We start from the raw sequence: 13,623 nt of genomic DNA, 5'->3' as shown, positions 1-13,623 counted from the left end.
TTTGCTATTTTCCAAAAGGTGGCTGAGTCTTTCCTTCGAGAGGTCTCTATTAAACATTGCCACTCTCCCCTTTGGGCCTGAAGCTTTTTCTTTTTGATCAAAGCTTTATAATTTTGTTTAGCTTCAAACCACTCCGCAGGGAGTGAGGGTAGATTGGCAGACCTATAGTTCCTGTATTTTCCCAACAAAGACCGCTTCACAGCGAGGCATTCCTGATCGAACCAGGGTTTAGATTTGTTGGAGTATAATGGTCATTGCATTGCCTTTTTTGGGGTCAATAGGGTTGAAGAAGTGAAATCAAATCCTGAAACAAGTTTATTCTAGTTTCAGAGCATGAGGAGTTTAAGAGGTTGTCTCTCCTAATGAGGAATATATCTGAGCACTCTGCAGGCATGTTTGCTCTGCAGTACAAGCCGGAAGGCAGAAAGAGCCCCTGAAAACAGACATATACAAACCAGATCAAGACTTGTTACAAAACCGTAACGCCTAATGGTTCTCAGGGCACCATAAGCACCATCTCTGCACAATGTTTTGCTTAGAGTCCTAATCTTGGATGTTGCCATTAATACAGTTCTGTCAGTTCAGTATCTCAAATGTCTGCAGGGGAGAAGTGGGCTCTTAACCAGGTTCAAAATGAAGTAGTGATATCAAGGCTAGCAAGATGTATCCTGATCCCCTTCCCTTTCAGTATACAAAACCTAAAGGATTTTTTGTCTTAGTAAAGCAAGTTGCATATTTAAGGTGAATGTGTGTCATCAAACCTAGGGTTCAAAGATATGGCAACGAGTTACTGAAAGATCTTTTTATGCCACAGAGATTCAGATTTCTTCTGCTACTGTCCCGCCAGGATCGAAAATTCTGCAGCCAATGATTTCTCATGCTGTACCTCAGTCATAAGATTTATGTCTTGTATGTCACCATTTTGGGGGTCCCACTTCATTGACCACTGAGTGCCACTGGGACATGTTGTGTCCAGCAGGCATCAGATCAATGTTTAGAGAACCTCATTCTTAGAAATGTAACAAGACTGTCCATAGATCAATGCAGCAAATGGAGCTGGTGTTCTGTAACCACTAATCTTACGTTGGCTGAAATTACTTTGGTACAGGATGTTGGAAGTTCTCGTTTTGAAGTCAGAGATTAGACTGCATATTTGGATGTTTTCTCTATGAAGGGTGACAAGTTTGCTAAATATTGCTGTTGGATACCATTCTGTGGCCGCTGAGGAGAAATAGAAGGAAGGCCTAAATACCCTCTCAGAAAGGTTATTTCCTGTTCAGGACAGGGAAGGAAAAGCCAGTCATTCTGTCTGTGACTCGCTCATTCCTTGCAAGGCAATGGGGGGGGGGAGAAGGAGGAAGTCACCTTGCCTCTTGGGGGAAGCTACATGCACCCCAACATCCCAGCACTCTGACCATACCTGTGACCAAGAGGAAGAACTATTCCTGATTAAACTCCTGCCTCACCTGACACCCAGGAAGAACACTAGCTTTATAATTCAAATGGTACACATTTAAAAAACAACTTGCTAAGTTCTTTCAGTCTTGTTTTTCCTCTCCATTGTGAAGACCACTGGCAGCCTGCCCCACATTGAGCTTTCTGTTGTATTTTTTGGCAATCCTGGGGAGTTTCATTTCCTCCTCTTGGGTATTTCGCAACTAGCTTTAGACATTACAAAAAGGTCATGCCACAGTAGACCGGGAAGCTTCTGTCTAATTGGTGGTGACTCACACTGAGGTAGAACTAAAATATGCAGACTTGAATTTTTCCCACTTTCACAGAAGGGCTAAGAGAGTGTCAGTCATGTGCTCACAATGTTGCTAAAGAGGCTGTTTGCCTCCCTGTAGTCACAAAACCCTTTACACAGTGTTGAAGGGACTCCCTCATGCACCACACTTTTCTATAAGGAAGGCTACTGTTTCTATCCCACCCATCAATGATTCCATTTTTTAAGTACATACCACGGTCCACCTTGCCTATTTCTAAATGTTGGGAGAAATCATTAATTATTGCTTCACACTACAACAGCTACTGCACAATAGAAAGATATTTTATTTTAAGCAAAGGGGACTGATTTATCTGCACCTAATGTTAGATTTTTTAAAAACTATACAGAATGAGAAAGGCAATTTTCATTACCCCAATTTTCAGGAACGTCCAGAATAAGCAGTTACTCCTGAGAAGTGCTCATGGCACCATTTATAGGACATATCCTAAACATCTCCGTTTCCATGAAGAAGGGCTACCTGTGCAGCCTTCAAGGGCAGTCTAGGAACATCTTATCCCTACAATGCTTTGAATAGATGGACAGTCGTTCCACAGTACAAGTGTGGGAGTGCAACAGATGGGCAGCATTATTCTCAAACCTCAGTAGGCTGCTGCTTCGCTCCAGAAAGTACTATATGGGACTGAATTATCCTTCTTCACAGCAGTTTTACTGCTTCCAGTACATCTGCCAGGACATAAGTAGCGTCCCATGCTTGACCAGGTTGTCGCAGGGCCTTCTCCAGAATCTGAGCTGTGTCTCGGAGCTCTGCAGGAGGTAGCTTGTGCTTAGCCTGCTGCTGGCAGAACAGGATTTCATTTACCTCCCCCTCAATCCTCCGGACATAGAGCAAAGGGAAAGTCTCTCTTAGGGTAGCCAGAACAGTATCGTGAAGCTGGGTGTCTCGACACACCAAATTTAGAATGAAGAGGCCTGCAGAGAGGAATAAGACACTTTGATTATTACAAAGCAGAGGTCAGAGATCACAGAGCACCCATTTAGATTTGTTTGTAGGAGGGGGTTTATTGATTTGTGGGGGTAGTTTGAGTAGTTGATCCATAGCCTAGGGTGGTGTTTGAATGCTGGCAGACAAGGAGGATTGTTTTTAAAAGTTTTTATCTTCTGGGTGTGAGAAAAGGGGCCAAGACAGGTGTAGCAAGGTAGGAGTGTGTGTGTGTGTGTGTGTGTGTGTGTGTGTGTGTGTGTGTGGTAGAGTGTTCAAAATTCCCATTGTTCTAGGCGCATTTTGTGTGAGTAGATACCTTAGGAACTTATTCTGGCACACTTCCAGGTCTTTCAGGTTATTATTTCAGGTTATCATCCCCCAAATCTTGATACCATATTGCATTTGAGCTACCAAGATAAACAGGCACCGCTACAGGGACAGAATCCTGAAGTGAAAATATGTTTGCTGTTATCTGACTGTGATCTGCTTGTCCCATACAAAACAGCCCTCTTTGCTAAAGCCGCTAAAAGTATTCGTGCTAGCTATATAAAAGACAATGCTGTAGATTGTGCACGCAATTCATTAATTTGACTTATTGTAAAAGGATGTATATCTCTGGATTTCTTTTAACAGGTTTTAATGGACTTGCTGGATCTGTGAATGAATCTGTAATGGCTTTTAGTCAGAAACAATGAAAACGACAGGTATCTGCCCCAGGGCACTTAAGGCCAATTGACCCTCACCTTCCTTCTTCAGAAGGGTCCTCACTTTCTGAAGGAAGGACTTCTCCACAAAGGCTGGGGGTGGGCAGCTCATACCCAAGGCAGAGTCCTTGCTGTCCACATCGAACATGATGGCATCATAAGAGGATGAAGCTGAAGAAAAACAGGAGTGTGTTTCTGTGAGATCAACAGAAATAGGGTGAAGCAGAACAAGTGTTTGGATATGTAAGTGCCCTGGTGTCAAACTAAAATAGCCAACAGTGTGACCACACCAACCTGTCTTTTACCAACAGGACTCTATGTAAACAGCAGTTATCTAGCAACAAGGTATTTGGAAACAATTTCCATCCATCTCAAGGATGTCTAGTACAGCCTTCCAAAACCTAGTGTCCTCCAGATATTTTGAACACAGTGAACACAACTATTGGCAAAGGATGGTCTAGGAAGCCCATTTGTTTCCATAGGAATGCACTTACTGCAGTGGTACCTCTGGTAATGAGCAGAATCCATTCCGGAGGTTCGTTCATAACCGGAAACTGCTTGTAACCTGAGGTGCCATTAGCGAAAGTGTGTCTCCCTCTGGCATGCGATTTCCGCTCGCATCCCGGGGCAAAATTTGCAACCGGGAGCGGCTACTTCCAGGTTACCAGAGCTCGTAACCCACAGCAAGCGCAACCAGAGGCGTTCACAACCAGAGGTACCACTGTACTGACATGCATTAATGCCATAGAAATTGTGCAGTGAAGTGCAATGCCCTAAACCAGCCTTTTTCAACCCAGGGTCTCAGGTTTTGCTGGACAACAACTCCCATCATCCCTTGTGAGAAGTGCAAGCAGTCAGGAATGAGGGAAGTTGTAGTACATCATCATCTGAAAAAGGCTGCCCTAGACATTGGGGTACCCTCAAAAGAAACTACTCTACCTTACGGTTTTTTTTGCATTTACTTCTCTTTGACCCCTCACTACCATAACCACTGCCAAACGGAACAAGGGAACTGGGACTTGGAGGCAGCTGAAAGCAGAATCATAGCTATTCTTATTTTCTTTCTCTCCTCTGAGTATGTGTAGCATCTTTTCCCAATGGTTGTATTCAGGTCCAGGACAATCCAAAATACAGTGTTGAGTCATAATGAGTACAAATAATCTGAGAAAATATTGAATAACACATTTCCCCATATTGTGACAAAGAAGGGCCCCCAAAAGCCCCCATCCCACCAATCTCTCAAGCAAAAGGGGAGATGGAAGTAAAGAAAAAGAGTTATATACCAGGGCAGACCCCTCTCCCCAACCCCTTGGGTCAACTCTGACATGTAGGCAACACAAAAAAGCAGGAGTACAACAGAGATTCTTTAGAGAATCATGAAACGCTTGGCCTCTGGAAGGCAAACAGATTACACAGGCTTATATGAGAAATGGTTACCTTCTGCTGCAAGGCTGTCAACATAAACTAAGCCATCTGCAATGTGAACTTTGAGCCTGTCTTCAGGTGAAAAGCCAAACCAGCGTGTAGCCACTTCCAACATAGCTGGGTCAATTTCCACTACATCAATAGAGCACTGCAAGAAGTAGTCATGGATGAAGAGGGGCAGGCTGCCACCACCCAGGCCAATAACCAGCACACGGATCAGGGCCTCTGCAATCAACACACAAAGCAGGCATGAATCAACAGGCATACCGTATTTTTCGCCCTATAGGACGCACTTTTTCCCCTCCAAAAATGAAGGGGAAATGTGTGTGCGTCCTATGGGGCGAATGCAGGCTTTCACTGAAGCCTGGAGAGCGAGAGGGGTCGGTGCGCACCGACCCCTCTGGCTCTCCAGGCTTCAGGAGAGCCCCAGCGCCAGCCCCACAAGGTCGGAGGACAGAGGGAGGCGGAACGCCGCCATCCCGCTGTCTCCCGAAGTGGTTTGGAGGCTGACGGCGGGGAGACCCCGCCGCCAGCCCCGCAAGCTCTGGGGACAGCTGGGAGATGCAGCGCGTCTTCCTGCTGTCCCCGGACCTGATCTGAAGGCGGGCGGTGGGGAGAAGTGCGCTTCTCCCCGCTGCCTGCCCCGCAAGCTCCGGGGACAGCTAGGAGACGCAGCGCGTCTTCCTGCTGTCCCCGGACCTGATCTGAAGGCGGGCGGCGGGGAGAAGTGCGCTTCTCCCCGCTGCCTGCCCCGCAAGCTCCGGGGACAGCAGGGAGGCGCAGCACGTCTCCCCGCTGTCCCCGGACCTGATTTCAAGGCGGGCGGCAGGGAGAAGAGCACTTCTCCCCGCTGCCTGCCCCTCAAGCTCCGGGGACAGCTGGGAGGCGCAGCGCGTCTCCCCGCTGTCCCCGGACCTGATTTCAAGGCGGGCGGCAGGGAGAAGAGAACTTTTCCCCGCTGCCTGCCCCTCAAGCTCCGGGGACAGCTGGGAGGTGCAGCGCGTCTCCCCGCTGTCCCTGGACCTGATCTGAAGGCGGGCGGCAGGGAGAAGAGCGCTTCTCCCCGCTGCCTGCCTCGCAAACTCCGGGGACAGCTGGGAGGCGCAGCGCGTCTCCCCGCTGTCCCCGGACCTGATCTGAAGGCGGGCGGCAGGGAGAAGAGCGCTTCTCCCCGCTGCCCGCCCCACAAGCACCTGGGGGGGAAATAAATTTTTTTTCTTTATTTCCCCCCAAAAAAACTTGATGCGTCCTATGGGCCGGTGCGTCCTATGGGGCGAAAAATACGGTAACTGATAGGACGTATCTGCCAGTTACGAGGTGTGAGATATCCATATCACCATATCACCCAACTCAGTGCTAACCAAACCCCAATACATATGTAAACCCCCTATGGTTCTATTACAACTGCGAACTTAATGGAAGCTGTGCTCCTACTGGCACATTTTGAAGGGCATATTATGGACTTTAACAGATTTGAACTGTGGCCTTGAGGACGATTTAGACACTGGCAGTAACAATCTTATCTTATGGGAAGCTAAAACATAAAGCCAGCATCTGCATGGAGTCATTTTGAACAGTCTCTCAGAAGTGGTGGTATTCATTTGTACTAGCAAACAAGGCTACCTCTTGTGTACCCAGAGAAATGTGACGCCATTACCAAGTGCATTTTATTGCCTTTTGGCGCCATCAATTTAATTCCACCCCCCCTTTATTCATATATGTATACCTGCTAACAGTCCCCACTCTCCTTTTCATTCCAGTCTAACAAAGTGGGCTCTAGCCAATGAAAATTTATGGAAGATTTCAGGAATGGTTAGGGTGCCAGACTCTTGTTTTCTTATTCACAATCTACATTCATGATGGATCAGTGAAATTACTGCTAGCAATCTGAAAATGCCTGGCTGTAGAGAAGCAGCAGGATTCCCTCAAGCTTTTTGTGCAGGCTACATTTTAGCTGTGAAACAGCTAGCAAATTTCTCTAACAAACACTTCTCACACAAATGACAAGTGAAAATGGAAACTAGGTTAATCTTACTAATTACCTGGGAGGTGCTCAGGATTTTTCAGCAGGCACAATCCTGCAATCATGGCTCTATGGTGAGCACAACACAGATAGGTTTTGTCGATGGACTGACTGGCTGGTACAGCAGCAGGCTCAGCAGAGTTAATGGAGGCTGTTTTTTTCTTCTTTTTGTGCTTCTTATTCCCTGAAAGCAAAACAACAACAACTTAAATGGGCAAACCTATTCCTGCCATGCAGAAATAGTATGGAAGAAGGTGTGATCACTGAAAACATTTGGGGCAGGAGACAGCAACTCCAAATAGCTCCTGGCATGTCCCTGCCCCCCCCCCCCACTAGATTCAAGCTGAGCACGAAGCAAGAACACTGGGCAACAATTTTTTGCTTTTTGAATGTTGTCTAGATTTCTACAACTGATTTAGGGTATTTTTGCACTGATGAATCAGGAAATGGCATCCGTTTCTCTCCATCAGGTCAAGTTTACTGTAAACTGAATGGTGGGCATTGATAAAGGTAAGTACACGTAAATTGCATGTTGCTTCACCATTTTTCAAACTTCAGGGCTTGAACTTCCATTTCTTGGAACTCCTGGAATGCTCAGCGGCAGGGAGGTCTCTCTTCAGAGTCCAACAATAGTCAGCCATCATGACTGCGTCCCAGCGACGCTGATACCTGGTCTCCATCTCTTTCATGTCCTGATGGAATCTCTCCCCCTGCTCGTCACTCATTGAACCCAGGTTCTCAGGAAACCGGTCCATATGTGAAAATAGGCAGTGCATCTTGACGCTCATGTTGCAGCCCAGGTTTCTGAAAGCAGTCAGCATGTTGTTGACAAGTTCTGCGTAGTTTCTGGCCTTATTGTTGCCAAGAAAGTTCTTCACTACCAGAACAAATACCTTCCACGCTTCCAGTTCCACTTCGTTCATTGACTTTCTGAACTCTGGATCTCTGATGAGCTGACAGATCTGAGGACCGTCAAAGATGCCAGCTTTCAACTTCTCCATGGTCAATCCTGGAAAAGCCTGGCACAAGTAAGTGAAGCAGTCACCATCCTTGTCCAGAGCCTTGGTGAACTGCTTGATTAAGCCAAGCTTGATGTGCAGCGGTGGGAAGAGTATTCTGTCTGTCCACCAGAGGGTCGTTGATGACGTTCCTTTCTTTGCAAGGCACCAATTCCTCCCGCACAGGCCAGTCCTTCTTCGTGTAATGCTGAGCACGGTCCCTACTATCCCACATGCACAGAAAACATGGGTACTTGGTGAAGCCAGACTGTTGTCCCAACAAAAAGTTCACCATCTTCAGGTCAACACAAATAAACCACTTATGCTGATCATAACCAATTTTCTCCAGCACATACTTCACCGCTTCATAGTTCTCCTTCAGTGTACTCGAGTGAGCCAGGGGTATAGAGGCAAACTGGTTGCCGTTGTGTAGCAGAACACATTTCAGTGATCGCTTGCTGCTGTCAATGAACAGTCTCCAATCTTTGGGTTCATACTGTGGCACTCCAAGCTTGAGCAGAAGCTGCGCAATATCTGCACAGTATACCAAGTCCTTCTCTTCTGAGAAAAAACGGAGGTACTCTTGATGCCTATTGCTGAAGAAGCTGATGCGAGCCCTGATGCGAGGTTTTTTTCCTTCAATCTGGATGCCAACAGTTCAGCAGAGTCCTTTGACAAGCTGAGGTCACGAACTAGATCATTCAACTCCTTTTGGGAAAATGGATGTGGAGCATCATCTTCAAGAACCACTTCTTCTTCTTCATGTCCTTCAACACTGGAGGCATCTTCGTCACTAATGTCAGGAAGTTCTCCGAAGATAGGCACTGGAATTTCATCACAATGAGCTACAGGACGTCGTGCTGATTGAAGATCAGGATACTTCGTGGGGCGGCTGCCCCATTAACTTAGTTTTGATCCCCCAACTTTATGCTTTGCTGCACCAATTTATGGAAGATTTCGAGGTTTTATGACTTCAAACTGATCCCTTTTCGACATAATCACCCAGAACTATCGGACCTGAATACTTCCTGTCATTAAAATAGTCATTTCCAATCAAAACAATTATTTGACATGGCATTTTACCCCCACCAACTTCTTCTAAAATGCTCCACACAAGCATACATGTGAACAAAAACGTAAAAAAACGACATGTGGCCATAGCTCAAAAACTTGACCTGATTGAGCAAAACCAATGTGATTTTTGGATTCAGCGCATCAGATTCATCCTAAATCAACTGAAAAAACGCAGACAACAAATTTGTTGTTGACCAGTGGAATCAATGCTCTGCTAGACCTAAGCCCTCTCAATATTTTTTTTTCTTTCATATAGTAGTCTCCTCTTCTCTTTTAGTACAGCCTCTTCTGATGGCTTTGTTAATTCTACAATTCTCTTCTCTACCTTCAAAGAATGTGGAAAGCATTTTTTCCTTGCACAAGCAAGAGAGCTCCTTTTGGCTTAATACATAAGAATCTTTTAGAGTTGAGTAACTTGGTTTCTAAAGGTAGATTGCAGACAGGAAACACACCCATGCAGTCTAGCTCCTGTTCTGTAAATAAGAGTTGTGCTTATTTAGAATCATTAACCCAGAAGATTTATTCTCCCCACTGTTATTTATGCCCTCAGTACATACATAAAGGAGGTTCCCTTAATACTGCTAAGGGGTCAGATAAAAGGACTTCATGCACCAAAACTGAATTCATGCAATCTTGACACACAATGGGGCACAGGACAGCAGCAGCAGGGATTCCTATTTATTCACAGAGGTTTATAATATTTAATTCTTACTGCAAATTCCTCAAGCCATTTAACAAGCACAGATGGGCAGTCTGGAGGGAAAAGCAGTCCTCACATGCCCAAAGCTCAGATCTGGGAAAACCCCTCAGAATCCCTTTCAAGCAGCACTCATAACTAGTGAACAGGTGAGTGGAACTGTGGATGCCTGCACATACTCAATGCAGAGAGGAAGTGCTACATGACCCCCTCTTATTTTACAAGCTTTGATACACACACACAACTCATAGTTTAGTTCTCTCCAAAAATCAGAGGAGTGGAAGCCTCCTCTGTTGCAAATGAAACATACTTACTCCAGATCGTGCATGCTTTTGCCACAACTTGCTGTTTCCACACTTGCCCAGTCCCTATGATTCTACTTCCCACACCTCCCAGCAACCTCATTTTACAGGTCAATAGTTGGCAGTTACTTGGCAAAGCCTCATTTCCTTGTAGTAAGGTCACCCCCATTTCATCTTCACCACACCTCATTTCACCTTTGTGGGAACCTCTGAATGAAAGCCTCGCCTCTGACTGCACCACATTCCTGTTGCTGAGGAAGATAAGGCGGCGAAAGTACTGGGCCCCATCACCTTTCACATCCTCAATAACATATTCCCCACTAAGGGGGCTCGTTCCACGATGCTGGATGGTGCGGATCCCAATGTCACCTCCCACTGACAGAAAAGGCACCTGCAGGAGAAGACAGTCAGAGGTTGCCACCACCTTACAGAAGGCATTATCAAAAAGCATGGAAACAGACAAATAAACAGATCACATGTGAAATTACCTTCAAGTGGGTTGGGCCACTCGCCTGTCTGCCTCAGTTTTGTCTGTGATCTGCTCTCTTGGATTTTAGGCAAAATGTTAATTTTATTCTAAGAATTCTAGATCCACCTGATCTTGCAAAACATATTTAGTTTATCTTGCTTGAATAGGCCCATACATACAAGTCAAAATTGTGGTTGATATGTTTCTAATGCTCCTACATCTGGCAGCAGTAGCTAGGAGAGCTCTACACACTCATTTCCAGCAAAAAAAAAGGCGGGGGGGGGGGGAATGGCTGAAGTGTGCAGTCTTTGACGGCTGCTGTTGAAAGGCATCTAGCACCTCCCTACAGGAGTGGCCAATGGAGTTCCTATACCATCATCTCCTGCATCGAGAGAACATTAAGCAAAAGCCTTGTGCAATCAGCAAATGTAACATAGTTTCATTCTCTGCAGCCCTTGAAAAAAATCATTTCTAATTCTAGAAGCTCCTCAACGTTTACCTGCTGCCCGGCTGGGAGACCAGGTGGGGCCAGCTCCATCACCTTTTCCGACAGTTCTGCCTGGATTGCTTCCATACCTTCATAGTGTTGATCTCTGTGCAAAGCCACAGTTACTAGACGCCAGAATCCCGCACATGTAGCCAACTGCTTCCGTCCCTCATCCGTCCCAAAGAGCCACTCAGTTTCTCTGCCCTGTGGTACTGGGGAGAGGCAAAATGGAAAATATAGACAATGAAGAAACAATTGTCCAAGTACGTGAACAAAGTCAGAGCGTTCCAACATCTTATGTGGGCTTTGCTGAAGCAAGTCAAAGACTGCTACTCCATCTCCAATATAGAATGTTAATAGCACAGACATCATGACTATATCCTCAAGACAATTCTTTTACGGGCTCGGGTTGTACTCCTATGAATTGGCAGCAGATGCTGTTTACTTCACTTTAACAGGAAAAGCAGACATGTCTAGAATCAGTTGTAAAAGCCACACACACACACCCTTTTTTAATCTATTCAGGCTTGCTGTTTTCCTTTGGAAGTAAGAAAATGAGAAACTACACTATGGGGACAAAAAAAATACATGGGATTTTTAACCAATGTTTGTAAATTCACTAAGAGCAAAAATAATGCTGTAAACAGACCATTTGCTGTTCTTAAGACATTGCTTTTCAGTATATTTGGTGGTGGTGCTTTAATAATAATAAAACATATCCACTTCTTAAACATTACTGGCAATGTGGGAGGGAGACTCAGTTGAGACCCTTGGATTGTTTAGATTAACTTGAACTTTCCAACCTTGGCCAGCCAAGGAGATAAAAACTTACCAATGAAGATAGCAAATTTATTGTCAAAAGACGCTTTCACAGTCAGGCTGTGCACCACATGCAAAGTGTAACGGGCTTGGCCAGTGTCCTTGCTGCAAAGGTCCAGTGAGACTGTGCCTGAACTGGGGTTCTTATTGATCTGGCTCCGTAGCAGAGAGTAGTGTTGCCTCTCTTTCACTGCCTCAATCAGATGCTCAGTGCTCTTGAACCGGATAGGCTTGTCCTGTGCTTCAGCACACAGCTCCAGGATGCATAAAGCTGAGCCTGGGACACGCCTAATCTTTGTCATTACATAGACAAAGACGGGCAGGGCAAATTCTCCCTCTGAAGTTCCTGCTTTGTCGCCAGAGACTTGGTGTATTCGCACCATCCAGCCTTCCCGGGAGAAATATTCTATGACCATCTTCGATACATGTGCTTGGGCCAAGGTTACACAGAGGTAGCGGCCCCCAAACTGCAGAACACGGCTAATTTCAGCAAACATCCTTTCTGCCCTACTCAACGTGGTCTCTTCCCCATCAGTCAGGAGGGCATCAAGTGTGCCTTTGTCCAGTACCACTTGGAAGCGCTCATCAGGAAAATCCATTTGCAACACATCCATGACCATGTAAGTCATCTTAGGCCTCAGGTGAGCACTGCGCTCCTGCATCTGCTTGATAACCACTTCACTGATGTCCACATTGGTGATATCTTGATACCCTTCATCGTAGAGCTGCTCACTCAGTTCTGAGTTCCCACAGCCAGCCACAAGAATCTAGTGGGAAAACACATAAGGAATGTCACATGCCTTGTGAGCAAGCCAAAATGGTTTCTTAAAACAGACATTCCAAGAAATCTCATGAATTCAGAGACAAGAACGTGTGAAGGATTATCAGCCAGAACTACAGTTGCTACGTACCACCAAATACCCCCAAATAAAGCAATTGGTTGTGCAGAAGTCAGAAGAAAATAAAACAAATAAAAAAGATAATCACCAACAAGTTCCACTATACAAAGGCCACTGAAATGAAAAAGACAGGAGGCAGAGGGCTGAGTTTTCCTGCCAATTTGCTCATTGCAATGAGTTTTAAATACCCTTTGAAAGCATTAAAACATGACAACTATTCTCATTCAGCAGCATATATAGGATGTTCCTTAACTGGAGGAAATGGGGTGGGGGTGGGGAGAGAACTGCAAGTGTTGCTTTCATGCTATAAACACTGCAAGACGCAACATCATTGTGTTGGCCCTTCTCTGAACCTTTCACAACCCTACAATATCCTCTAAAACACTTATTTTAACCGTCCCTCCACGCCTTTATTTACTTATTTAATAAAATTAATACACTACTTGATTACAACAATAAAACTTCAAAGTGATTTACAGAAAGGTAAAAACCATAAAATCAGGGGGAGGGGAATTGCAATTCATTCAAACCACCCTGAGATCTTCGGATGAAGATGCAATACATAATAGTACTGATGTTTTCAGCAGGGGACGCAAAGAGCGCGGCGAAGGCGCCTGCGCATCAAGAGGCAGTGAGTTCCTCGGGCCCCGCTCCTCGCCTCACCGAGTCCCGCGGCCGCAGGTACCGTCCCAGGGAGGCCCGGAGGTCCTGCCACTCGCCGTACCACTCGAAGGCGCGCCCGCCTCGCTCTCGAAAGAAGCGCTCCCAGTAGTCGGACGAGGCGAAGTCCCGCGCGCGCCCGGGAAGCAGCCGCAGCGCCGCCATGGCGAGACGGGGACGACAAGCTGCGCCTGCGCGGCGGGACGAGACACCGGAAGCGCCTTTCTCGCACGGCTCCTCCCCCTCCGTTCTCTAAGCTCATTGGATGCTGGCGGAGTTGTCTGTCACTGCTCCCCACCAACCAACCGAGAAACCGACCGTTAGTCACCGGCCGTAGAACCGTCTCTCTCATTGG

At 46.1% G+C, this 13,623-nt stretch overlaps 1 protein-coding gene across 4 annotated transcripts; it reads right to left on the bottom strand.

Annotated features, from left to right (window-relative positions):
- Positions 1-2,029: 2,029 nt before the first annotated feature.
- On the bottom strand, positions 2,030-13,620 carry METTL13 (methyltransferase 13, eEF1A N-terminus and K55; the record flags this gene model as incomplete). Of its 4 annotated transcripts, none has more annotated exons than XM_083621389.1 (8): positions 2,030-2,698; positions 3,455-3,586; positions 4,853-5,065; positions 6,883-7,047; positions 10,064-10,325; positions 10,903-11,102; positions 11,723-12,476; positions 13,333-13,620. In XM_083621389.1, 8 exons carry the CDS (start codon positions 13,618-13,620, stop codon positions 2,424-2,426), a joined length of 2,289 nt encoding a protein of 762 aa, XP_083477515.1. In that variant the 3' UTR covers positions 2,030-2,423. The 4 variants fall into 4 exon arrangements, with proteins under 4 accessions (XP_083477515.1, XP_083477516.1, XP_083477517.1 ...); XM_083621390.1 differs by having other exon boundaries at positions 10,130-10,325; XM_083621391.1 differs by having other exon boundaries at positions 13,272-13,577.
- Positions 13,621-13,623: the final 3 nt, after the last annotated feature.

This window comes from Podarcis filfolensis (assembly GCF_964270895.1).
Source record: "Podarcis filfolensis genome assembly, chromosome: 6".
Lineage (NCBI taxonomy): Eukaryota > Metazoa > Chordata > Lepidosauria > Squamata > Lacertidae > Podarcis > Podarcis filfolensis.
Note: the sequence above shows the minus strand (reverse complement) of the source record. Positions and strands in the feature narration are given on the sequence as shown.